This window comes from Hemiscyllium ocellatum, chromosome 3 (genome assembly GCF_020745735.1).
Source record: "Hemiscyllium ocellatum isolate sHemOce1 chromosome 3, sHemOce1.pat.X.cur, whole genome shotgun sequence".
NCBI lineage: Eukaryota > Metazoa > Chordata > Chondrichthyes > Orectolobiformes > Hemiscylliidae > Hemiscyllium > Hemiscyllium ocellatum.
This window is the reverse complement of record NC_083403.1, coordinates 91,943,942-91,971,038: the sequence shown is the minus strand read 5'-3', so window position 1 is coordinate 91,971,038 and position 27,097 is coordinate 91,943,942. Positions and strand designations below refer to the sequence as shown.

The following is a 27,097-nucleotide window of genomic DNA, read 5'->3' as shown; positions in this document are numbered from 1 at the left end:
AAAAATGTCTATATTTCAGAGGAAGAGTGCTGGATGTCTTAAAAACGTATAAAGGTCGATAAGTCCCCAAGACCTGATCCGGTGTACCCTAGAAATCTGTGGGAATCTAGGGAAGTGATTGTTGGGCCTTTGCTGAGATATTTGTATCATCGATAGTCACAGGTGAGGTGCCGGAAGACTTGGGTTTTGGCTAACGTGGTACCACTATATGAGAAATGTGGTAAGGAAAAGCCAGGCAACTATAGACCAGTGAGCCTGACATGCTGGTGTGCAAATTGTTGGAAAGAATCCTGAGGGACAGAATTTACATGTATTTGGAAAGGTAAGGACTAATTAGGGATAGTCAACATAGCTTTAGCGTGAGAAATAGTGTCTCACTAACTTGAATTTTTTTTAAGGAATTGATGTGGGCAGAGCGGTAGGTGTGAACTATATGGGCTTCAGTAAGGCAAGATTCCTCATGGTAGACTGGTTGGCAAGGTCAGATCACATGGAATACAGGGTGAACTAGCCATTTGGATACAGAATTAGCTCAAAGACAGAAGACAACTGTTGGGTGAAGGGTTGCTTTTCAGACTGGAGGCCTGTGACCCAGTGGTGTGCCTCAAGGATTGGTGCTGGACCCACTGCTTTTTATCATTTATAAAAATGATTTGGATGTGAACTTAGGAGGTATAGCTAGTAAGTTTGCAGGTGACACCAAAATTGGAAGTGTAGTGAACGGCCAAGAATGTTACCTTGGAGTACAATAGAATCTTGATCAGATGGGCCAATGGGCTAAGGAGTGGCAGATGAAGTTTAATTTAGATAAAAGTGAGGTGCTGCATGAATGTGGAGTCTCAGGTGGACAGGATAGTGAAGAAGGCATTTGATATGTTAGCCTTTATTGGCAAATGAATTGACTATAGGAGTTGGGAGGTAATATTGTGGCTGTACAGGACATTGGTTAAACGACTTTTAGACTACTGTGTTTAGTCCTAGTCTCCCTGCTTTAGGAAAGGTATTGTTCACCTTGAAAGGGTTCAGAGAAGATTTACAAAGTTGTTGCCAGGGTTGGAAAGCTGGGACTGAAAATGTGTTGCTGGTTAAAGCACAGCAGGTTAGGCAGCATCCAAGGAACAGGAAATTCGACGTTTCGGGCATAAGCCCTTCATTGGAAAGCTGGAGCTAAATAGGCTGGAGCTACTTTCCCTGGAGCACCAAAAGCTGAAGGGGTGACCTTAGAGAGGTTTATAAAATCATGAGGAGCATGGATAGGATGAATAGCAAGGTATTTTCCCTGGAGTGGGGGAGTCCAAAACTAGAGGCATAGATTTAAGGTGAGGGGAAAGATTTAAAAGAAATCTAAGGGGCAATGTTTTCACGCAGAGGATGATCTGTGTATGGAATGAGCTGCCAGAGGAAGTGGTGGAGACTGATACAGTATAGTAAAAAGTGAGGTCTGCAGATGTTGGAGATCAGAGCTGAAAATGTTTTGCTGGTTAAAGCACAGCAGGTCAGGCAGCATCCAAGGAACAGGAAATTTGACGTTTCGGGCCAGAGCCCTTCATCAGGAATGAGGAGAGGGTGCCAGGCAGGCTAAGATAAAAGGTAGGGAGGAGGGACTTGGGGGAGGGGCGATGGAGATGTGATAGGTGGAAGGAGGTCAAGGTGAGGGTGATAGGCCGGAGTGGGGTGGGCGCGGAGAGGTCAGGAAGAGGATTGCAGGTTAGGAGGGCGGTGCTGAGTTCAAGGGAATCGACTGAGACAAGGTGGGGGGAGAAATGAGGAAACTGGAGAAATCTGAGTTCATCCCTTGTGGTTGGAGGGGTCCCAGGCGGAAGATGAGGTGCTCTTCCTCCAACCGTCGTGTTGTTATGTTCTGGCGATGGAGGAGTCCAAGGACCTGCATGTCTTCGGTGGAGTGGGAGGGAGAGTTGAAGTGTTGAGCCACGGGGTGGTTGGGTTGGTTGGTCCGGGCGTCCCAGAGGTGTTCCCTGAAGCGTTCTGCAAGTAGGCGGCCCGTCTCCCCAATATAGAGGAGGCCACATCGGGTGCAGCGGATGCAATAGATGATGTGTGTGGAGGTGCAGGTGAATTTGTGACGGATATATAAGGATCCCTTGGGGCCTTGGAGAGAAGTAAGGGAGGAGGTGTGAGCGCAAGTTTTGCATTTCCTGCGGTTGCAGGGGAAGGTGCCAGGAGTGGAGGTTGGGTTGGCGGGGGGTGTGGACCTGACGAGGGAGTCACGAAGGGAGTGGTCTTTGCGGAACGCTGATAGGGGAGGGGAGGGAAATATATCCTTGGTGGTGGGGTCCGTTTGGAGTTGGCGGAAATGATGGCGGATGATACGCTGTACACGGAGGTTGGTGGGGTGGTAGGTGAGAACCAGTGGGGTTCTGTCTTGGTGGCGGGCGGAGGGGCGGGGCTCAAGGGCGGAGGAGCGGGAAGTGGAGTAGATGCGGTGGAGGGCATCGTCGATCACGTCTGGGGGGAATCTGCGGTCCTTGAAAAAGGAGGCCATCTGGGCTGTACGGTATTGGAACTGGTCCTCCTGGGAGCAGATGCGGCGGAGACGAAGGAATTGGGAATATGGGATGGAGTTTTTACAGGGGGCAGGGTGGGAGGAGGTGTAGTCCAGGGAGCTGTGGGAGTCAGTTGGTTTATAGTAGATGTCTGTGTTGAGTCGGTCGCCCGAGATAGAAATGGAAAGGTCTAGGAAGGGGAGGGAGGAGTCTGAGACATTGCAGGTGAATTTGAGGTCGGGATGGAAGGTGTTGGTAAAGTTGATGAACTGTTCAACCTCCTCGTGGGAGCACGAGGCAGCGCTGATACAGTCATCGATGTAGCGGAGGAAAAGGTGGGGGGTGGTGCCAGTGTAGTTGCGGAAGATGGACTGTTCCACATATCCTACAAATCCCCTTCCTAGACCTTTCCATTTCTATCTCGGGCGACTGACTCAACACAGACATCTACTATAAACCGACTGACTGACTCCCACAGCTACCTGGACTACACCTCCTCCCACTCTGCCTCCTGTAAAAACTCCATCCCATATTCCCAATTCCTTCATTTCCGCCGCATCTGCTCCCAGGAGGACCAGTTCCAATACCGTACAGCCCAGATGGCCTCCTTTTTCAAGGACCGCAGATTCCCCCCAGACGTGATCGACGATGCCCTCCACCGCATCTCCTCCACTTCCCGCTCCTCCGCCCTTGAGCCCCGCCCCTCCAACTGCCTCCAAGACAGAACCCCACTGGTTCTCACCTACCACCCCACCAACCTCCGTATACAGCGTATCATCCGCCATCATTTCCGATAACTCCAAACGGACCCCACCACCAGGGATATATTTCCCTCCCCTCCCCTATCAGCGTTCCTCAAAGACCACTCCCTTCGTGACTCCCTCGTCAGGTCCACACCCCCCGCCAACCCAACCTCCACTCCAGCACCTTACCCTGCAACCGCAGGAAATGCAAAACTTGCGCCCACACCTTCTCCCTTACTTCTCTCCAAGGCCCCAAGGGATCCTTCCATATCCGCCACAAATTCACCTGCACCTCCATACACATCATCTATTGCATCCGCTGCACCCGATGTGGCCTCCTCTATACTGGGGAGACGGGCCGCCTACTTGCAGAACGCTTCAGGGAACACCTCTGGGACGCCCGGACCAACCACCCCGTGGCTCAACACTTCAACTCTCCCTCCCACTCCACCAAGGACATGCAGGTCCTTGGACTCCTCCATCGCCAGAACATAACAACACGACGGTTGGAGGAAGAGCGCCTCATCTTCCGCCTGGGACCCCTCCAACCACAAGGGATGAACTCAGATTTCTCCAGTTTCCTCATTTCCTCTCTCTCTCTCTCTCTCTCTCTCTCTCTCTCCCCACCGCCCCCCCCCCCCCCCCCCCCCCCCCCCCACCTTGTCTCAGTCGATTCCCTTGAACTCAGCACCGCCCTCCTAACCTGCAATCCTCTTCCTGACCTCTCTGGCCTATCACCCTCACCTTGACCTCCTTCCATCTATCACATCTCCATCGCTCCTCCCCCAAGTCCCTCCTCCCTACCTTTTATCTTAGCCTGCCTGGCACCCTCTCCTCATTCCTGATGAAGGGCTCTGGCCCGAAACGTCGAATTTCCTGCTCAAGACTGATACAGTTACAACATTCAAGATTGCTTAATTTTTATTTAAAAATAGCCAATGACCAATGAAGGTTGTTTCTTGGACTAGACACCTGTAACTAGTGGTGTTCCAAAGGACTCAGTTCTGGGACCTTTGTTATTTACATAAATGGTCTGGATGTGAATGTACAAGATATGATTAGTAAGCTTGCAGATGATTTTTTAAAAAAGATTGGGGGGTATCCTTAATAGCAAGGAAGGTTATCAAAATTTCAGATGGATCTTAATCAGATGGGGAAGTGGGCTGAGAGATTGGCAAATGCAGATCAATACAGATGAGTGTGAGGTGTTGCACTTTGGAAAATCAAACCAAGGTGGAACTTATACAGTAAATGGTAAGGTCTTGAGTTTTGTGGTCCAGAGGGGCCTAGGAGAACAAGTACATAGTTCTTTTGGAAGTGGCGCCAAAGGTAAATAGGGCAGTGAAGAAGGCATTTAGTATGCTGGCCTTCATCGGTCAAGGCATAATGTATAGGAATTGGGATGTTATGTTACAGTTGTGTGAGGCCGCACTTTGAGTATTGTGTAGTTTTTGTCGTCCTGTTATCGGAAATACCTAATTAAACTGGAAAAAGTACAGAGAATATTTACGAGGATATTGCCAGGACTGGTAGATCAGAGTTGTAGGAAGACATTGGCCAGGATAGGAATTTATTGGAACGTAGGAGAACGGGCAACCGTATTAGATTAGATTAGATGAGATTACTTAGTGTGGAAACAGGCCCTTTGGCCCAACAAGTCCACACTGACCCACCGAAGCGCAACCCACCCATACCCCTACATTTACCCCTTACCTAACACTACGGGCAATTTAGCATGGCCAATTCACCTGACCCACACATCTTTGGACTATGGGAGAAAACCGGAGCGCCAGGAGGAAACCCACACAGACACAGGAGAACGTGCAAACTCCACACAGTCAGTCGCCTGAGGTGGGAATTGAACCCGGGTCTCTGGTGCTGTGAGGCAGCAGTGCTAACCACTCTGCCACCTATTGAGGTGTATAAAATCATGAACGGCATTGATTGGATGAATGCATATAGTTTGTTTCCTGTGGATGAGAAATTGAAAACTAGAGGGCATATGTTTAAGATGAGAGGGGAAAGATTGAAGAGGGACATAAGGGGCAAATTATTCGTGCAGTAGTTGGTGCGTATATGGAATGGGCTGCCCATTACATGGAATATAAAATTCCTGTTGACTGTGAATATGCTGTCTAGAGGGGGAAGACAATTTCACAGACTTAGAAAATATTTCTCTTATTTCTATTTTAAATAGGTGGCCTCCTTTTGTAAACTGTGTCTACTAGTTTTAATCTCTCCTGCAAGCAGAAACATCCTTTTAGCATCCATTCTGACCACATCCTGCAGGATCATTGTGCATATTTGAATTAAATCTCTACAATTGGACACTACAAATCTGGTTTGGGACCAAACGGTACATGTTCATAATTTTAATTGATGAGTGAGGATTCAAATTATTGTGTGTGGGATACCCTGTACACTATATGGGTGCCCACACAGTCACATTAGAATTGTTACAAATAAGTTTAGGCTTTGAAATTAAGTATCACTATTTCAAGTCAGCAATCGTAATTGGGAAAGTGATTTGCTAATTTCTTGATTTTGTTTGGAAGTGCACAAGATAATTCAGTACGTATAGTCTCTTTAAATTTTTTATATGAAAATATATAAAATACCTGGTGAGAAATGTTTTGAAAAAATGTACATTTTGAGGTAGCTTCATAATGGACTTTCTAGTTGATTCTTTGGCAAGAAAAAGAGTTGGACAACAATGCACTGAAAAGTGTTTAAAGCCCTACTCACTACTTGATGTTTAAGACTGATCCTCATGATACTGCATTCAATGAATCCTAGCATTAGCTGAATTGAGAATAATTAGAGTTAAAATTCCTGTTGACAGTGAATGAATGTTGCAGCTTATGAGCTTCTTTAAATTGATGATCTCTTTACATGTCCCATCTGGAAGCTGAATTTTCCTAAAAGAAACTGAGCATTGAAATTGCAGTTTTGGTTCCCTTATCTGAGGAAGGATGTTTTTACTATACTGGAAGTGCAGTGAAGTTCACCAAATTGATTTGTGGGATGGCAGGACTGACACATGAGGAGAGATTGAGTCAGTCAAGATTGTATTCACTGGAATTGAGAAGAATAAGGGAAGCCTATAAAATTCTAACAAGGCACAACAGTCAGATTCAGGAAGAATGTTTCTGAAGGTGGGAAAGTCCAGAACCAGGGATCCTGGTTTAACAATAAGGGGTAAATCCTTAACTAAGATGGGGAGAAATTTCTTCAGTGGTGAACCTGTAGAGTTCACTGCCACAAAAAGTGGATAGTGTCAAAACATTGTTTTTGAGAAAGAGGTAGATATTGCTCTTGTGGCTAAAATTATCCAGGGATATTAGGGAGGGCAGTATTAGGGATTGCGTTTGCTGATCAGCTATTATTCTCTTAATTAGCGGAGCTGGCTTGAAGAGTTGAATGACCAACTGCTCCTAATTTCTGTTTCCAAATGTATGTGTGATGGATTGTGCATACAGCATGCTGGCCCATGTATGTTCTCTATGCACTGTCTAAGTATGTCTGTGTATTTAGAAAACTGGGCAATCTCAAAATATAGTCCATTGTATGTGTCATTAGGATAAGGAGACAATTCACCAGCAAAAGTTTCTCCCAACAAAAAAATTAGCATTTTGTGCTTAATTAAATATTTACAATGGACAACTTTTATTTCACACATTGTATACCAGAAATAATAATTTGAAATGTAGGCATGCAGTTCAGGATTTTCTAGGCAGTTCACAGTAACGGTTTTACTTTCCAAATAGTCTTTATATATAATCTTAAATCACTTAAGATGTCTGTGCTTTTGCACTTTGTGGCTAGGTCAGCACATTATATGCATGCAAGATTTGGGCCATGTTGTGTTTAACAGCAAATTACTGCAATTCCTGGAAGCCTGGAATGAAGATACAAAATTCTTAGTGTTCTGGATAGTATTGTGAAGGGAGAAAAGCAGTTCACATTTATGGTTGTGACTTATGTTCTTTCTTGGTCATTCAACGATATTAGTGCTGCATGTGTACACCACCTCTGAATTCAACCTATGGCCAAGCCAAAAATGAGACCACTCAAACTGTTTTTGTGAGAGTTCAATTTGGATTACTTGTGTTTTCTCCAGAAAATATGATTTGGACAGAGAATAATTGAATTTGAGAATGAACAGTTTAGGAATGTTCAACCTGTATTGGTTTGTAGATTTCAGTGTGAATAGCCTAAAACAGGCTGTTATTATGGGGATGAAGTCTTAAGTTTCTGACACTTGAGCTTACTACTCGAGCATATGTGCAGTGTTCCTGACATGTCTTTTGTTGCCAAATAATAAAAGAAATTGACTAATTACAGCAGTTAAATTTATTATAGATAGTGGGAAGTGATAAGTAGTTAATTTTGAACATAAAAGAAAAGAGTACTTTGTTCTGAAATGAAACATTTCTTGAATATAATCATAAAATTTAGACTTAACAACACAATATACACTGCCTGCATATCAAAGTCAAATCAGTGTTTTTAGAATCATAGAATCGCTACGGTGTGGAAGCAGGCCTTTTGGCCCGACAAGTCCACACTGACCCTTTATAAGCAAGAAAGATAAAATCATTGGTAGTCAGACAATTCTATATCTGCTAGATTTATATATAAAATATGAATTTATATGTGGGTCATTAAGTATGAAATATGACAATCACATGTATTGCATTTACCAACTGTGTACTCTTCCAAGATAATCAGTGAGAACTTCCAGATTTGGCAAAAATATTTGTCATGATGCAAAATGGACAGAATGATGCCACTGATGGGGTCACCTATTTACTCTCTCAGAAATAAGTGATAGAAGCCAAACTAGATGGCCCTGGCTCTTTTATCGTCTAGAATCCCTTAGGTTCACAACTACCAGTTAATTTCAGCCTAAGGTACTATGATTCAAGATGGTTACTGTATAGGAGGTTTCAAATTCCTGGACTCCATTCAATATCAAGTTGAAGATTTTGCTCTGGTTTGCATTGTTCAAACTAAGACCCATCTCTAGACTCTGACTTGTTGATCTTCTATGACCTATAAGGTAAATTGGATTGGTATACTGCCCTACTGTTGTGTTTGAGAGACATCAATTTTTTTGTTGATGTTGTGTCTTGCCACTGATTTTTCAACTTGTCTGTGCAGGCTTTTGGGTTTTGTGGTGTCCTACAACAATTTCTTCATCTTTCTCTGCCCTGCAATTGAGTCTAAACACCTACAGGCTCTTCACTTTTATAAAGATACATCAAAAACTCTCCAAAACTATACTCAAAACAACTTTGGATTTCATTTGTCTCCAAACACAGGACAACAACTCATTGGTGCTTCAGATGATTTCATCCTCCCTAAGTTGTCTTTTCATCATGTAACCTCAGACTAACTGGAGACTGCTTCCTACTATCGCCATCTGTGTCCTATTGTCAATTTTCTATCATGTCTTTGTACTCTTCCTCCATCCAGTTATGTAAATTTTGCCTTCTTTTCAGAAGCCAAACCCATCAATTTGTTTCCATTTTTACCCCTCTCACTCTCCTTTTTCTCTTTGCCCTCTCTAGACCAAGAGTCTTCTGTTTTATAGAGTCATGGAAACAGACCCTTCCGTCCAACTATTCTATGCCGATATCCTAAATGAATCCAGTCCCATTTGCCAGCCTTTGGCCCATATCCCTCTAAATGCTTCCCATTCATATACCTATCCTGATGCCTTTTAGATATTGTAATTGTACCAGCATCCACCACTTCCTCTGGCAGTTCATTCTATACACTCATCACTCTTTGCATGAAAAAAGAGAGTGATCCCTTTTGTATCTTTTCTCTCACCTTAAATCCTATGCCCTCTAGTTTCAGACTCTGCTACCCTTGGAAAAGGCTTTGACTATTTGCCCTAACGATAGCACTCATGATTTTATAAACTTCTATAAGCTTCCTCTCACCCTCTGACACACTCTATGGAAAGTAGCTGCAGCCTCCTGGCAGACTGGTACTAAGGGTGAAGTTACATGGTATTGGGGGAGAGGTGGCAAGGTGGATATAGAATTGGCTTAGTCATAGGAGATAGAGGGTAGCGGTGGAAGGATGCTTTTCGGAACGATGGGTTGTACTAATGGTGTTCCACAGGGATCAGTACTAAAACTTCTGCAGTTTGTGGTCAACATAAGTGATTTGGAGGGAAATGTAGCTAGTCTAATTAGAAAGTTTAAAGATACAAAGATTGGTGATGGTACAAATAGCAAGGAGGATTGTCAGAGGATACAGATCCGTTAGAGGCTTGGAGTTTAATCCAGACAAATGTGAGGTGATGCATTTTGGAAGGTCAAGTACAAGTGGAAATTATATGGCGAATGGCAGAATCTGTAGGAATATTGATATGCAGAGGAAGCTGGATGTGCAGGTCCATAGATCACTGAATGTGGCAGTGCAGGTAGATGAGGTACTAAAAAAAGGCCTTCATTGGAAGGGGCATTGAGTATAAGGAAAGACCAGTTATGCTACTGTTTTACAGAACTTTAATTAGGCCGTACTTGGAATATTGCGTACAGTTCTTGTCACCACACTGCCATACAGATGTAAACGCTTTCAAAAGCTTACAGAAAAGATTGCCTGGAATGTTGCCTGGTTCTGGTGATTTTTGCTGTGAAGAAAGGTGGAATAAACTAGGAGTGTTTTCACTGGAATGCGGGAGGTTGAGGGGTAACCTGATAAAGTTTATACGATTGTGAATGGCATGAATAGAGTATAGAGTATGAAGCTTTTCCCCCAGGGAGAAGGGGTCAATTACTAGGGGACATAGGTTCAAAGTGCGGGGTTCAGCGTGGTTTGTTTAAAAGAGATGTGCAAGGCAAGTTTTTTTACACAAAGGGTGGTGAGTGCCTGGAGTGCGCTGCCAGAGGTGATGGTGGAAACAGGCACAATAGCAACATTCAAGATGCACCTGGATAAAAACATGACTAGGAAGGCAATAGATGTATATGGATCCTGTAAGTGAAGACAGTTTTAGTATGGAAGGACAAAATGTGTTGGCATAATCTTGGGCTTCTTCCTGTACTGTTATTATTTGTTCTATTCAGATTCTCCCTATAGCTCAAAACATCCTTGTAAATGTTTTCTGTGGGGTGAATTTGCATTTGCAGAATTATTTGTAGATGCTTTATATTTTGCTCAAAAAGCACATAATCTCTACTTCCTCTTAGCTAACCAATCCATGCTCACATATTACTCTACACGATGTGAAGTACACCACATCTACTTCTACAGTATACAACCTAAAGATCATTTCAAAGTGCAGCCATAATGTATCAGAGCGTGGAGAGCATGTTATTTGGACTTATACAATTTATTTATGTTTTTATAGCTGCCTGAAGTTGATTTGCATTTTGTGAAGAATGCCCTGATATCACTTGGTAATTTCACTGCATTGTTCTTCCCAGCTGCTGTGTTCATGGCACCTTCTTCGATGTCATATGTCTCCCACCCTGCAACCAGCTATCCGAATTTCCCTAACCTTGGAGCACCTATGCCGGCACCCACAGGCATGATGGGCAATATGATGGGGCAGTCGGTGGGTATGGTGGGCCAGCCAGCAGGGATGGTGGTTGGCATTGGAATGGCAAATGGATTTATGGGTAATGTGCAAACTGGTGCTGTCCGAGTTCCAGAGAATATGGTGGCTCCCCAAGCAGGAATGGTGGGAAATTCATACAATGTGCAACAAAGCCAGCAACCACAGTGGAATCTCAGTCAGGTAAGTGAAGCTTCTTTATTGATTGAGTCAAAAGGAGCAAGAAGTCCTTTTACAGCAGAATTATTGATTCTCAATAATACGTAACGCTGATTTGTTAATTTACTGGTGTCTTCTGTAGCCATTTGCTACATTGTTTCTCCACTGCAATAAATCGTGTGATGACTGATGTTTCTGTATCAATTAAAAGATGCCCATATTACACAGGAGGGTGCTTTTGAAGCTAGCTGCCTGAGGTGTGCATTAATCATTTTCACAAAGGTTATAATTGAAAATGTTCGTTTCTTATTAGTTTTGCCTTAAATTCATCTGGTTCACCAATGTCCTTTAGGGAAGGACATCTGCCATCCTTACTTGGAAATAAATATTGACTGCCAGTGGTATCCACATCCCATGAAAAAAAATTTAGCAAGGCCAAGGAGTGTTACCAAGCAATTTGACCAGATCATAAGCAAGCCTCATAATGTCATCTGTCCTCTCTGGAAGAAATCCAATGCTGGTGATTGATTTTCATTTTCAGTTTTTCCCTTGTGTGTTTTGGAGAGCAAAGATTAATTGCAGTCCAGCAGCTATTACACAGGATGAGATTGCTCACTCAATACTGGCGAGTGATAAAACCTGTCACCATCTGTTCTGTCTTTGGATATCATACTGCTGCAGTGATGCGCTGATGAGCAGTCAGTATAAACTTAAAACTGTTTTATCTTGATGAGGCATTGTGTCTCTAGTGCTGCATACAATTAGACTGCAGTGCATATACTTACAGGTGCCCAAAACTCTAATCACGTCAGAAAGGTTCTTGTATGATTCTAAATGGAATTGGAAAGCATTTCCAAAAATAATGGAGCTCATTAAATGATCAGATAAATTGGGAGAGCATCATTAATGCATGTTAAAACTGATAGTGAAATTTTCTTGCAGGAGTGTCCATTTCCCCAGTATCCATTCAGCACCATGTCCTACCAGCCAATGTTATGAGAATTGGCAGCAATTGGCTAGCTACTGAAAATTCATAGAATGAACCATTGGGACACAATACTGTATTATGCTTGGAGTTGGTCCAAGGAAGACTAGTTCTGCATGACGTCCCCATGAGTGCTTCAGGGTCACCAACACCCAAACGTAGCAAGTTAAAAGATTGCTTACCTCTTTTATTAGTGTAACTTGTGAATTAATGTGCATTTGGCACATGAATGCATGTGTTTAAATTAGATATGTTTGTTTTTTCTGTTCAAAATCTAATAGCTCATATATGTGGAGCCCTTGGAGCATTGCTATTGATTTCATAATTGCACATTGTATAATGTGCTGCCTAGTGTCTGTATGTCAATGAACATTGGATTAGCATGAGTTTAGGTAGGAAATTCAGCGGTTTTACCTTCCTATGGACCAATGAGAATAACCTCATACTGCTTTGAAGATGCCGGTGTTGGACTGGGATGTACAAAGTTAAAATTCACACAACACCAGGTTATAGTCTAACAGGTTTATTTGTAAGCACTAGCTTTTTGAGCACTGCTCTTTCATCAGGTAGTTGTGGAGTATAAGATCATAAAACACAATTTATAGCAAAAATTTACAGTGTGTAACTAAAATATATTGAAAAAGACCTGGATTGGTTGTGAAGTCTCTCATCTTTTAGAATGAACATGTTAGTTTCAGTTCTTTCATATGTAAATCACAGAATTTTTTTAAAGTTACATACACTAGTGAATTTTAACAATTGGTGTCATGTTGGCCCAGAAAATGCATTGAAGGTGTGAGGTGCCCTATATGAGACTCTGCCACCATGTTCAGAATGATTCAAATCTAAAAAATGCATTTACAGAATCTTGGAATGATTCATGCAGTTTTTGAGCAAAATAAAATGTAATTTTGTAAGTACAAATTCACCCCACAAACTTAAGTGTGTGTGTATGCATGTGGTGGTGGTGGGGGTGGGGGGGTGGGGTTTGAGTCTCTGAGAGAATGTGTATGAGAGTGTAAAGGGGTTTAAGTTTGTGAGAGGGTGAGAGTATGAGAGAGCTTGTTTGTGTGTGGATTTGTAGGAGTGTGTGTATGGTGCAGTGAGGTCACCTGTAGTATGACATGAACCCAAGGTCCCGGTTGAGGCCATCCTCATGGGTACCAAACTTGGCTATCAGCCTCTGCTCAGCCACTTTGCGTTGTTACCTGTCCTGAAGTCCGCCTTGGAAAACGGTCACTTCAAGTTCCAAGGTCAAATGTCCCGGACCACTGAAGTGTTCTCTGACTGGGAAGGAGTACTGCTGTCTGTTGATTGTTGTGCAGTGTCCATTCATCTGTTGCCATAGTCTCTGCTTGGTCTCATCAATGTACCATGCATCAGGGCGTCCTTGCCTGCAGCATATGAAATACAGTGCTGGTTGAGTTGCAAGAGTACCTGCCATGTACATGGTGGGAGGTGTCCCCAAGCATAATGGTGGTATCTGTGTCGACATTCTGACACGTCTTGCAGCATCTACAGTGACATGGTTGTATGGTATTGTCCTGAAAGCCAAGCAGTTTGCTACAAAGAATGATTTGTTTAGTGAGAAGTGGAGCTGTGGGCAAGGTCTTGGCGAGGTGCTCATCCTCATTGATAATGTGTTGTAGGCTGAGAAAAACATGGCATAGTTTTTCAGCTCCTGGGAAGTACTGGACAATGAAGGGTACCCTGTCAGATGCAGCTCATGTCTGTCTCCTGAGGAGATCATTACGGTTCCTTGCTGTGGCACATCGGAACTGGCATTCGAGTTGAGCGTCGTATCCCATTCTTATGAGGGCATCCTTGAGTAATTCCAGGTGCCCATCATGTTCTTCCTCATGTATAGGGCTTGTCCATAGGGGGATAGCTGTTTTAAAATGTTTCGGGTGGAAGCTGGAGAAGTGCAACATCATGAGGTTAACCGTGGGTTTGCGGTCGAGTGCGGTGCTGAGGTGCCCCTCCTTAATGGAGATGCATGTGTCCAAGAATGAGACAGATAGTAGAGAGTGATCCGTGATGAGTTTGATGGTGGGATGAAACTCCTTGATATCACTGTGTAGTTTTTCTCAGTGACTCCTTGCCATGGGTCCAGAGGAAGAAAATATTGTCAATATATCTGGTGTATAGTGCTGGTTGTGGAGGTCTTCTGCAGCAAAGAAGTCTTGTTCGAATCTGTGCATGAAAATGTTGGCATATTGGGGTGCAAATTTGGTCCCTGTGGCTGTTAAGTGTGTCTGAATGAAGAACTGGTTGTCAAAGGTGGAAATATGGTCGAGGATAAAGCGGATGAGTTGTAGGACGGTGTTCGGAGATTGGCAGTTGGTGTTGAGTACTGAGTCTGTTGCTACAATGCCGTCATTGTGGGGGATGTTAGTGTAGAGTGCTGACACGTCCCATTGTGATCAGGAATGTTCCTGGTTCGCATGATTTGTTGGTGCTGAGTTTCTATAAGAAATGTGTAGTTTCAAGATGCCTTCGACATAATCAGAGAGGTTCTCGTACAGAGTCCCATTGCCTGATACGATGGGATGTCCTGGTGTGTTTGCTTTGTGTATCTTCGGAAGGCAGTGGAAGTCATCTACACGAGAAGTACATGGGATGAGGGCATGTAGGGAACTCTGAATTAGTGGTTCTAAAGTCCTGATCCATGTGTTTAGTTCACAGGTATGCTGTTTGATCGGATTGGCTGGTAGTTGCCTGTAGTGTTCCTGGTTGTTCAGTAGTCGGTAAACTTCCTTGCAGTAGTCTGTTCTGTTCTCGATGACAATGGCTCCTCTTTTATCTGCTGACTTGATGACAATGTTGTGACTAGTTTTGAGAGTATGCATGGTGTTGAGTTCTGATTGGGTGATGTTTTGCTCATCCTTGTGGCTGTGGCCTCTGGTAGAGTCCAAGTTGACTCCTCCTTTGGTCGCTCCTGTACAGATCCCTGTGATGACTGTTCTGGTTCCTCGGTGGGCTTACTGGGATCACTGCTAGCATCTTGAAAGAATACCTGGAGTCTCATTTTTCTGATGAATTCCTCCATATCTGTGCAAGGGGGTCCATTTTGGTGGTTGGGCAGAAATTGAGAACCCTGCTAAGAACTTCAATCTCTTCCAGTTGAAGGGTGTGGTCCAATAAGTTGGCGATCGACTTCCCCGTGGTGATAACTTTTTCCACTGTGGTGCCTGAGTGGGTTTGGTTACTGCTGGTGGTGATGCCAAGTTTCTCCAGTTTCTTGTTCTTGGTGTATGTATGTGATATAGTTTTGTCGCATTGCCTGTTTGGCAATGTCTCCCAAGATCCCAAAAGGAATACGGATTCCAAACCTGCTGAAGTCAACTTACAACATAGACTATGCAGGGAGACATTGCCACTGCACCCCTTGCAGGTAACACACTATAGGTGACCCGACTGCACCACACACACACACACCACACACACACACACACGCACCACACACCACCCCCCCCCCCCCCTCGGCAGACGCACTCTCGCTCTCATGCTTGCTCTCTTCCAGTGACAGACAGACGCACACTCTCAGATACTCCAACACACGGACACCAACATTCTGAAACAGACATGCTCCCACTCTGCCTCGCCCGCCCACTCTCTCTGCCTCCCTCATCCGCCTGCGCTCGCTCTCTCGCCCATTCTGGCCTCCTTGCGTGCTCTCGCTTTTTCTCGCCTGCCCACTCTCGCTCTCACCTGCCTGTTCTGGCCCGGCCATGCTCGATCTCTCGCCCGCGCGCGCTCTCACTCGCCGGAACTTTCTCTCGTTCACCCACGCGCGCTCCCGCCCGTTCTGGTCCGCCCGCGCGTGCTCTCTCACCCGTTCTGGCCCGCCCGCGCGCTCTCTCGCCAGTTCTGGCCCACCCGCGCGCTCTCTCTCTCGCGCGTCCGCACTGTCTCTCGCCCGCCATCTCGCTCACCTGCGTGCATTCGCCCTTTCTGGCCGGCCTGCCTGCTCTCTCACTCGCCCGCCAGCCCGCGCTTTCACTTGCCCGTTCAGGCCCGTCCGCGCGCTCTCCCCCACGCTCTCACTTGCCCGCCTGCCCCCTCACTCGCTCGCGCGCTCCCTCACTCACCCGCGCTTTCTCTCGCCTGCCCGCGCCCTCTATCGCTTTGTCTCGCCCTTTCTGGCCTACGCGCACTTTCACTCGCCTGCGCTTTCTCTCGCTGGTCCACCCTCTCTCGCCCGTTCTGGCCTGCCATCCCGCCCTCTCTCACCCGCCCGCCCGCCCTCTCTCACCCGCGCGCTCTCGCTCGCCTGCCCTCACTTGCCCGCCCTCTCTCGATCGCCCGCGCGCGCTCTCACTTGCCTGTCCTCGCTCGCCCACTCTCGCCCGTTCTGGCGCGCCCGCCCCCTCGCGCTTTGTCTCGCGCTCGCGCTCTTTGTCATGCGCTCTTGCTCGCCCTCTCGCTGTCTCGCGCGCACTCCCACCCTCTCGCTGTCACTCTCACACACTCAGACATTCCAATACACAGGCACACACTCCAATGTAGATGCTGTCACACGCTCTATCTCACTCTATCACTGTCGCGCGCTCTTGCCCGCGCACTCCGACACACAGATTGTCTTGCCTGCTCTCGCGCTCACATTCTCGGACACTCGGACACACAGACACACTGCCCTCTGTGTCTCACCTGCGTGCGCACTCTGTATCTCGCCCTCTCGTTCGCAGATACTCTGACACACACACCTACACGCAGACGCACTCATGCAGCTTTCTCTCATATGCTCACACATACACACCCACCCTCTCACAGACTTGTACCTTTTACATTCTCTCTTACACTCTCTCAATCAAACACACACACACACACACACACACACACATATATATATTTGTGGGGTGATTTTGTACTTGCAGAATTACCTTTTTTTTTGTTCAATAACTGCATGAATCCATTTCAGATTCTGTAAATGTGTTTTTTTTAGGTAGAATCAGTCTGAGCATTGTGGCACAGTGTCACAGAGCACCTCACACCTTCAATGCATTATCTGGGCCAACATGGCACCCATTGTTGAAGTTCACTTGAGAATGTAACTTTAAAAAAATCCCACGATTTCCATATGAAAGAACTGAAACCAACATGTTCATTCTAAAACCTGAGAGTCTTAACAAACAATCCAAGTAGTTTTCAATGTATAATTTCAGCTACGTCACACTAAACTTTTGTTATAAATTCTGTATCTTATGATCTTGTACTCCAAATAAATATTGCTTCCAAATAAACCAGCTGAACCGATTTTTAACTTAATCTCAGTACTAGTATTCTAATGTCAACTGTATGGATGATTTTCTATTTAGTGTATGTGGTAAAGCTTTTGGTGTTGTTTTTATTTATATATTTTAGAAGTAGCAATTGGACATTGATTAGACCATCCAGATAAACTGTAGCAACAAACTCCTCAGACTGATGACCTCTTTATCTGGCATTCACTATGTGCAGTCAAAATTGATTCTGTTGTAAAACAGTTTGTACAATACCTATTTCTCCTTGCTGACCTCACCCCCTCTCTCACCAGTCAGTCCCTCGGCACCTTGGCTTAGTCACCACCCACTGCCCACCCAGTCCTCCACCCTCACCCTCCCTCATCCACCCTTGCCCTCTGCCTTCACCTTCGAGCATCCGAAATTCCCTCCCCCTTGCCTGGTCTCCGTGGCCTCGCCTTCGCTACCCTCCTCACTTGCCCACCCACCCCCTCTTCACCTGCCCTCCCTCTTCCTCCTCGCCCGCCCCTGCCCTCCCCTTCCCATGCTCACATTTCTCCACTGTGTGTCTCTGTCACTTTAGTTTCCTTGATCAAAGTCAGTTTAAGAAGCTAGCAAGATGATGGGTTGATTCACGTACCACAATTATCTGCTTTCTCTTGGGGAGCATCCGATTAGAAATGTTTTTGTGTAATGTGTTCACAGGTGAATCAACAGATGGCTGGGATGAACCTAAGTTGCCCGACTGGTGTAATGAGCTTCAGCCAAGCTGCAGGCACAAAGGGAGGATGGACAGGCAACCCAACAGGGCAGACACTTAGTACTCAACTGTGGAAATGATGCAAAGCAAGCTTTGAGGCTGCATTCCTGTAGTTCTCCATCATCTCAATTGCATAACAGACTCTTGTTATTCTATTGATGCAAAAAGAAATACTCTGGATTTGACTGCTTCATATTACTTAGTTTGATCTAGACTATTCTTGGCAGTCTATTGTTGAATCAGTCAAATGAAGTCATTCCCTGGTTAAACTATGGGGTACCAGAAGTTTTCCTCCCCTCAGTCTTTTCTAAAATGTATCCATCATATGCTGTCTGAACAGTTCACAATAAACTGTAATGATATTGTATGTGACTTTGTAGCTAGTACATGTACTGCTAAGGAAAGAAAGTGAATTGTCATTTTGGCAGCCTCCCTCCAAAAACCCAGTACCCTCTAACAAAAATCACCTGTACTCCCTGTAGAAGAAATTGTATGAACTGCTGTGTTAAATTACTAGGTGTACATGTGTTTAAAAAGCATTTCCTGGATTACCATCCTTTTGTTTTTGTTCCAACATTTTTTTTCTTTGTGATGATACTTTCTTTGTGATGTGGAGCAAATAAAAGAAAGCAAAATTAGAGGAAAAATAAATCTGGATAGTAGATGATAAATGATTTGGACTTTTATTTGGATTTAGATCCCAGGAATTGAAAACAGAATGTTTATGTTGCAACTCAGGTTTGAACTGTTTTACTGCAATTGGCAAATTAACTATTGTGAGCTAGCGAGCCCAGAGGTACTCTGTACCTTATTGCATGTTAATTTGTCAATATATTTTTTACTTTCACCACTTAAAGCTTTCTTACATTTGGGGAATCGGCATCACCTTGTACCACACCTTCCTCTTTGAAAAAAATTAGCAGGAAGTTGACTTAAATATTTAAAGACTGCTAATATTAGCTATGTAATGCAAGCTGTCAAATGTGACATTTTAATTTGTTGCAAGGTCCTGAAATAAATAATACATAGCCTTAAGTGTCTGCTATAAATCAGTGTTTAACAAAGTTGAAATTCTCATCTATTTGAAATTTTAGTAATGCTGCTAGAAATGATTAATGTGTTGGTAGTTTTCAATACCATGATAATCTGTAATTGACAACTTTGTAAGTATCAAATTGAAAGTAGCCTCTAGTGCTTTGTGTGTCTCTAATTTTAATTTATTTTGCCACCCATCGAAGAACACTCCATGCACAATGCCACTATATATTGCCATGATAGCTCAATTAACATCACAAGACTAACAGATATTCCAAGTTTGTTTTCAACTGTTTGATCTAATTGTAATTAAATGTGCAGGTCTTTGAAAAGGCAAGCAAAAAGAATATTTTTACGAAATGTTTGTGGTCCTTCTATTTTAGTATTGTTACCCATCACTGTAGCTTATCTGAGAAATCTCCCTGAAGAGGGAAGATTTAGATAACTGGTTGAGGCAGTGGCAAAACGGTTGAGATAAAATTCTTGTGCTCACCAACCTATGATTTGTTGCCTACTTGCTTTGAAAAGCAGAAAAAAAATTAACAAAGTACAGGATTCAAATTCCTACCCTTTAATGTTTTAAAAAATGATGGTACCAATTACAAATTATTGATGCACATCACATCAAACTGTTGCACCTTAAACAGTTTAAGTTTTAAAGTCACCTTGCTAGTCATGTACGAATGCTCAAACCTGCTATTGTAATAGAAATGACATTTTTTTCAGAGCGTTTTGAGTTTTATATCTTTGTTAAACCTAATGGCTATTTAATAACAGGTGCTTAAAGAGTTATCAGCTAAATGCGCCAAACATGAACAGGGTAACTGTGCAGAGCACTTGCCATAACCTTGAGTTTCCCACGAGCTACGTCCAGGTTTATTACTGCAGTTGTGTTTACATATATGGTGCCTAGTATAGCAAGTATGTTATTTCACTGTATTAAATCAATTAAACCTCAATCAGTTGTGCATCTTTTGTGTCTCAAAATTATTTCATGTGTTGGTTGCACCAGTAAGATGGTATTCCAATTAAGCTCATTCAAACTTTAAATTTCAGTGTCAGTACTCACCAGATTATTGTTACACTAATGTAAATTCACTGAGTCAGGACCACACTGAAATTAGTGTGTGTTAAGGCTAACTGGAGCAGATTCTGTCACTCCTCTTCAAAGTCAATTTGAGCCTTAACAGCTGATTGACAGTAGACATGTTTAATGCCATTGAGAGTGTGGTTTTAGCTTGTCCATGTGTATTCACAGAACTGTGCTACATTCAGTTTCTCTGTTAACTACTGGGATTATAGTGTTGAAAAACCATGTCTCTTCCAGAAGAACTTGATATCAATGTTTAAAGTAATGGAAAATATGAAGTATACATGTGTAAAAATGATTCTGCTACACATCCGGAAATGATTCTGCTACACATCCGGAACTTTCATTTGTCTGCAACACATCTTTTATTGAATGAATTCCATGCTAAGAACTTTGTAGATGGAAAAAATGAAGCTTTTGTAAACTTTTGCAGCTCTGTGAACTGTTTCCCTTGGAAAATGTCCGATGTGAATAGTTTCTTCCTGCTGCTGTCACAGCATCTTGTAGACTGTTCATACTCAATTTTTACAGAGCACCTGTTGGGCTCCCTTGTCCACATGAATCTTGATAGGCTCAGACCAGTGATTTCTAGACTTCAATATGAATTACATCCTGGTTGTGCTTGGGTTCATATACAAGGTTTGCCTTCTCGGTCCGTGTGTGCCAAACAAGCACCTAAAACACGAAAGGAAATAATTTGGTTCTCTTCAAATAGGAGAGGGAGACCATTTAGACCATTACGCCTATGGCATATCTTTTAAGTGATTTTTCTCACTCCCCTCCTTCCTCTGGTAATGTGCATTTCCTGTTTTCTGTTAATTATCTGTGCTGCTTGGATAGCTTTTTTTAAAGCAAAAATGGATTTGATAATCTTTTAAACAGTGCATTCCAGATCATCATCATGTGCTACATTTTAAAAAATTCTAATTTCTCCTTCAATATTTTATTGATTATCTTAAAACTCTAATTTCCGGTTGCTGTCACTGAGTGCAATTTCGCCCTAATGACTATATAACGGCCCTCATAGTTTTGAATGCTTGCATGTAGTTGTTCTCAGCAGAACAATTCCAATGTATTCTTGACCTCAAACCTATTTTGAAGAGCAGCTACCTCATTTTTAAATCTAGATGTATGCGCTAGCTATGCCTCAATTTGTAGGTGTCTCATGTGAGTTGGAAAGTTTAGAATCCAAATCCTACTCCAGGACCTGAGCCCACAGGTAAATTCTGACAGTCTAGTGCAGGTCTGACAGGCAGTACAGCACTATCAAAGGTGTCCTTATGGATGTAATGTTAAACCAAGGCACCATCTACCTTAGATAAGAAGAGGGTAGTTGAAGCAGGTAACCTCATACCTTTAAAACTACTTGGACAGGCACTTGAAATGTCATAACCTAACAATTATACAATTAATGGTATGGCTTTGTGTAGTATTGTAGAACAGAGGGACCTAGGGTTGCAGGTACATAATTCTTTGAAGTATGCATCATATATAGACAGGGTAGTTAAAAAGATGTTTGGCAAGCTTGCCTTCATTGCTCGGTCCTTTGAGTATAGGAGTTGGGAAGTCATGTTGAGATTGTACAAGATGTTGGTGAGGCCTCTTCTCGAATACTATGCTCAGTTCTGGTTGCCTAGTTATAGGAAGGATATTATTAAGCTGTGAAGAGTACAGAAGAGAATAACCAGGATGTTGCTGGGTATGGAAGGTTTGACTTATAAAGGAAGGCTTGATGGGCTGGGACTTTTTTCACTGGAGCGTAGGAGGTGGAGAGGCAATCTTCTTAAATAATGAGAGGTATATATAGAGTTGGTGGTAGTTGTATTTTCCCTAGAATGGAGGAATTTGAAGACCTAAGGTGAGAAGAAAATTTAACAAAAGACGAGCAATTTTTTTACACAGGATAGTTCGTATGTGGAATTTAACTTCCTGAGGAAGTGGATGTGGATACAATTACAATGTTTAAAAGATGCTTGGATAAGTACATGAATAGGAAAAGTTTGGAAGGATATGGGCTAGGAGCAGGCAGATGGGACTAGTTTAGCTTGGGATTATGTTTAGTCTGGACTGATTGGCCATTTATTTTCATGCTTTATGACTTTATAATGTTATAGGCCTACCGCTGGAAGGTGAGATTATTGTAGATTTAGTATATCTTTAGTGACAGACTTGAGAGACCAAAGGGCTTCTACAGTATTGGATCATTCTAGGAGTGCAAAAGATCCTTTGCTATGGCCTTAGCAGTGTTATATGCAGTCACCTAACTTATTTTACTTTGGATTGTATAATTAATTTGATAAATATTCAAAATCTTATTTTGAAAGGGAGATAATACAGTTTCTCAGAGGTAATTTGTCACTCAGGATTTTCTCAATTTGGCTGACATTTTTCCAATTCGGTAGAAGTTTAACATGTTGCTACTTAAATTAATTCAATGTTTGTCCTTTCATTTTGAGATCAGTTAGGGATAATGAAAAAGACAGTATTGGAAAGATATGTTTGAAAATTTCTTTGAGATTCAGCCCATTGAGATCCTGTATCCTAATCCTGCATAATTTTCTATCTTAAGACCCATTTAATTCCGCACTTAAATTATACAAATATTTCCAATGCGGCCCACCCCTCCAAGCTCTACTTACAGCTTTTTTCAAATTCTTGATTTCTATCAACAAGCTTTCAAAATCTTTGCAAAATCTCCACCATCATTGGTTAGGTTCATCACCACGTGAAACATTTGTGCAGTGACTTTACAGCAACTATACACTAATAGATAAATATCAGATGTGTATGAAAAGTTCTAGATTGCATTTGGCACATTGTGGGAGAGTATGCTGAAGCTCAATAGCAGAAGATTCGATGAAGGCTTGTAATGGCAAAGCTTACTTTGATAGATTAGATGTATGGCTGCAACTTTATCAAAGAGTAGGACTTCCAAAATGGGATTGGAAACCTAAGTGGGATTGCACACTTTGAGGCAACCATGGCTGATGTCCCCCATAACAATCCCCACCCACCCAACCACCACACATCCTGTTCTTTCATTAGTCTCTTCCAAAGGCATCCCCACCCTTTTCATGGCTAACAGTATTTAGCCAGCACTCATGTTTCATGACAAGTTTCAAAATAATTTTACTGTAGGAAATAGTTTGAAAGCAAACTGCATTTTTTTTTAATCAGTGCTGGTCTTTCCCAGCCCTCTTGCTTTCTGATGATGCAAATAATTTACAGCACTACCTCAAAGCAGATTAGGAGTCAGCAAGTGGTTGAGAGTTGACTGTTAAAAGCCAGGTCATACCTTGGTGCAGTTAGCAGCTTTTGGTTCAAGTTCTTGGACTGTTGTAATCTGTTTCAGAAAGTCTGATTCCTGCATTCCTGGCTGTGATCCACCCCGCTTGAACACAGCTTCAGGATGTGATAGAATAACTTTCAGATTCACGGCAAATCCTGTTTGAAAACAAAACAAATCTCAAATGTAGAATGACGTGTTCATGTTCTGCAGAATCCTCTTCCCTGAAGGCTTTCTCCATAGTTGTACAACATTTGTGGAGGGGATCAACAGACAGTTGCTTAGTGTAATGCTTTTTTATTATGAACAACATAATGAAATGAACGACAACAAAGTTCCTGTTTAGATCAGATTCTGTACAGTATGGAAACAGGCCCTTTGGCCCAATAAGTCCACATCTACCCTCTGAAGAGTAACCCACCCAGACCCATTCCCCAAGCCTATCTTTAATCCTGACTAATGCACCTTACATAATGAGCAATTTAGCATGTTCAATTCACCTGACCTGCACATCTTTGGATTGTGGGAGGAAAACCTGAGCACCCAGAGGAAACCCCCACAGACACCGGGAGAATGTACTAACTCCATGCACAAACAGTCACCTGAGGCGGGAATCAAACCAGAGACCCTCTTGCTGTGAGGCAGCAGTGCTAACCACTGAGTCATCGTGCCACCCTATTTTTACAGAAGCCTAGAAATGCAGATGCTGCAAATTTAAATAAACCCAAGTGATTTGACAGGCTGCATCACACCTGGAATATGCAGTTCATGTTTGCCTTTAAATAAAAAGTTAGGGCCGAGGCTGCCTTAAAATATTTTAAGGGGGTTTGGCGTGGTCCATAACACAGACTCAGGTTTTTTTTTTAGTTTTGCTTTCAGTCAGTGAGAAGTTTGAGGGGTGGGGTGGGGGGGGGGGGGGGGGGGAGGGGGGGTGCGGTGGTGGAGAGAGTTGGTATGAACTTGATGGGATGAATGACCTGCTTCCACATTGTAGGGATTCAATGTGTTTTGCAAAATGCCCGTTTACATCTGGAACACAGTGCCTCACACTTGCTTTTAAATAAGTATAAAGTTAACCATCTAGTCTATTTTTCTTACTCATTTTGAGGAGGGGAGCAATGTCTGGTCTGATCTATTAAAATGGGCTGAGAGCCTTTTGCTATAGATCTCTATGACATTTAATTGAGGCCAAGTCCTGCTCACTCATTACTCCAGTATTTGCTGACACTATTGGCTTCAGGTCTGGCAGTATCTTGAATTCAGCATCCTTGCTTATGGAATTTGCCCATGACTTTATTCCTCTTTATCTCTGTCACCTCCTCCAGACCTGTCCTAATGACTGTAAATTATACCGTGTGCAATGTGCCTCCAGTGCAACAAACAAGTTACACGTGACAAATAAACTGGGAGCAATGCTTGCAAGATCTCTTCTGAGATCTTTGTTCCTTTCTAATTCCAGTCCTATCCACTTTGCTCCATCATTTAATGGCTGCATCTTTGCAAATATTGGTATATTCCTTGAGATCTATAGTCCTAATGGTTGACCATTCTAAACATTCAAGATTCTTAGGAGACTTGATAGGGTAGATACAGTAAATTTGTCCGCCCTCATATGAGAGTCTAGGACCAAAGAGCATAATCTCAATAAGGGGTAGCACATTTAAGACAGGAAGAATTTCTTCACTGAAGGTTGTAAATCTGTGGAATTAATTGCAAAGGGCTGCCAAGACTGGATTATTAACAATGTTCAAGACTGAGACAGATTTTTAATCAGTCAGGGAATCAATATTCAGACAAGTGGATTATCAAGTCAGCCATGATCTCATTAAATAATGGAAGAGAGGTAATGAACCGTATGGCCTACCTTTGTTCCTAAATCTTATGGAATATAGTAGCAAAAGATATTTTGTTTGTTGTGACAGAAGTGATCTGCTTTCCTCTGCATCCAGCTATTTTAATGTGATTGTGGTCTGATTGACACCTTACAATCTCAGTAAACTTGAATATGTCTAAATCTCACTATCCATATTTAACTCCTACTCAGTCCAACTCACTAAATACCCTTGTGCACACATAGTCCAATAACTGCAGAAATGACACCAAATCATGCTCCCTCCCACCTCCGTTTGATATTTACAAACTCTAAAGATATATTTGCCACCTTACTATTACCAATGTATTTTTCCTTGTACTTTATCAACCATCTAGGTGGATCTCATTGGCCCAGATTTTCCAATCAGAGTTGGGAGCCCCATTTCCAATTCATTTCAGACCAAAGAGTGACACTACTTAAGTGGAAATCTGTGGGTGAGGGACCTTCCCTGTCAGAATAGGTCTATTCTAGCTGGAGCAGGCTGCTGAGAGAAGGTAAATGGAAGAGGGAAGTACGATTGCAAGGGATGAGTCAATTAGAGTGTTTGGGAGACAGTTTTATAGTTGGCTGTGAAATATACCAGGTTTTAATTCCTCCAAACCTTGGTTGACTATTCAGATCAGTCGTTCAGAGCTGTCCTATCCTAACTTTGTGTTAGGGCTTCGTAGAATGCTTTCAAATGTCCAGTAACTACCAGTCAGAAGTTTAAACTCTCAACTATCAAGAGATTTTCAAAATGTAATATTGAGGAGTTACTACCTTTTCAATGAACAGCTAAACTAAGGCTATGACTGACTCCTGAGACACAGTCTTAAAACAGCCCATAGCATTGTCAGAAGAGCAAGGGAATTATCCTCAACCAGCAGATTATAGAGTTAGATGTACAGAATGGAAACAGACCCTTCATTCCAGTCTGTCTTTGCCGACCAGTTATCCCAATCCAATCTAATCCCAGCTGCCAGCACCCGCCACATATCCCTCCAAATCCTTCCTATTCATATACCCATCCAGATGCCTTTTAAATGTTGCAATTGTACTAGCCTCCACCCTCTGGCAGCTCATTCCATACATGTACCACACTCGGAGTGAAAATGTTGCCCCTTAGGTCCTTTTTATATCTTTCCCCTCTCACCCTAAACTGATACCCTCTAGTTCTGAACTCATCCCACCCCAGGGAAAAAAGACTTTGTCTAATTATCCTATCCATATCTCTCATGATTTTGTAAACCTCTATAAAAGCCTACGATACTCCAGGGAAAACAGCCCCAGCCTGTTCAGCATCTCCCTATAGCTCAAATCCTCCAACCCTGGCAACATCCTTGTAAATCTTTTCTGAGCCCTTTCAAGTTTCACAACATCTTTCCGATAGGAAGGAGACCAGAACTGCATGCAACATTTCAACAGTGACCAAACCAATGTCCTGTACAGTCACAACATGACCTCCCAACTCCTGCACTCCATATTCTGACCAATAAAGGAAAGCATATCAAACGCCTTCTTCACTATCCTATCTACCTGCAACTCCACTTTCAAGGAGCTGCACTGCAAGGTCTCTTTGTTCAGCAACACTCCCTAGGACCTTACCATTAAGTGTATGAGACCTACTAAGATTTGCTTTCCCAAAATGCAACATCTTGCATTTATCTGAATTAAACTCCATCTGCCACTTCTCAGCCCATTAGCCCATCTGATCAAGATCCCGTTGTAATCTGTTGATTCTGCTCATTTGTTGCAATTGGGATGCCATGTTCCCACAAAGGGGTTGCAATCTAAAATTGATTCATTGGCTGTGAATCACAGTTGGATTATTCAAAACTGCACAAATGTATGCCTTTCTCTTTAGAATAACCTTTGTGAATAGCAT

At 43.0% G+C, this 27,097-nt stretch overlaps 2 protein-coding genes across 5 annotated transcripts in view; one reads left to right on the top strand and one right to left on the bottom strand.

Moving 5' to 3' along the window:
• The window catches only part of smap1 (small ArfGAP 1), a 229,355-nt gene extending 209,403 nt beyond the window's left edge, over positions 1-19,952 (top strand). For all 4 annotated transcript variants that reach the window (XM_060851895.1, XM_060851879.1, XM_060851887.1 and 1 more), the window contains 2 exons: positions 10,693-11,006; positions 17,895-19,952. In XM_060851895.1, coding sequence (XP_060707878.1) covers positions 10,693-11,006; positions 17,895-18,029 — 449 coding nt within the window. In that variant the 3' untranslated portion in view covers positions 18,030-19,952. The remainder of the gene's footprint in view (positions 1-10,692; positions 11,007-17,894) is intronic.
• Positions 19,953-20,662: 710 nt separating this feature from the next.
• The window catches only part of b3gat2 (beta-1,3-glucuronyltransferase 2 (glucuronosyltransferase S)), a 125,139-nt gene continuing 118,704 nt past the window's right edge, over positions 20,663-27,097 (bottom strand). Inside the window, exons 3-4 of the mRNA XM_060821278.1 lie at positions 23,370-23,518; positions 20,663-20,749 (exon numbers count right to left, since the gene is read on the bottom strand). Coding sequence (XP_060677261.1) covers positions 20,663-20,749; positions 23,370-23,518 — 236 coding nt within the window. The remainder of the gene's footprint in view (positions 20,750-23,369; positions 23,519-27,097) is intronic.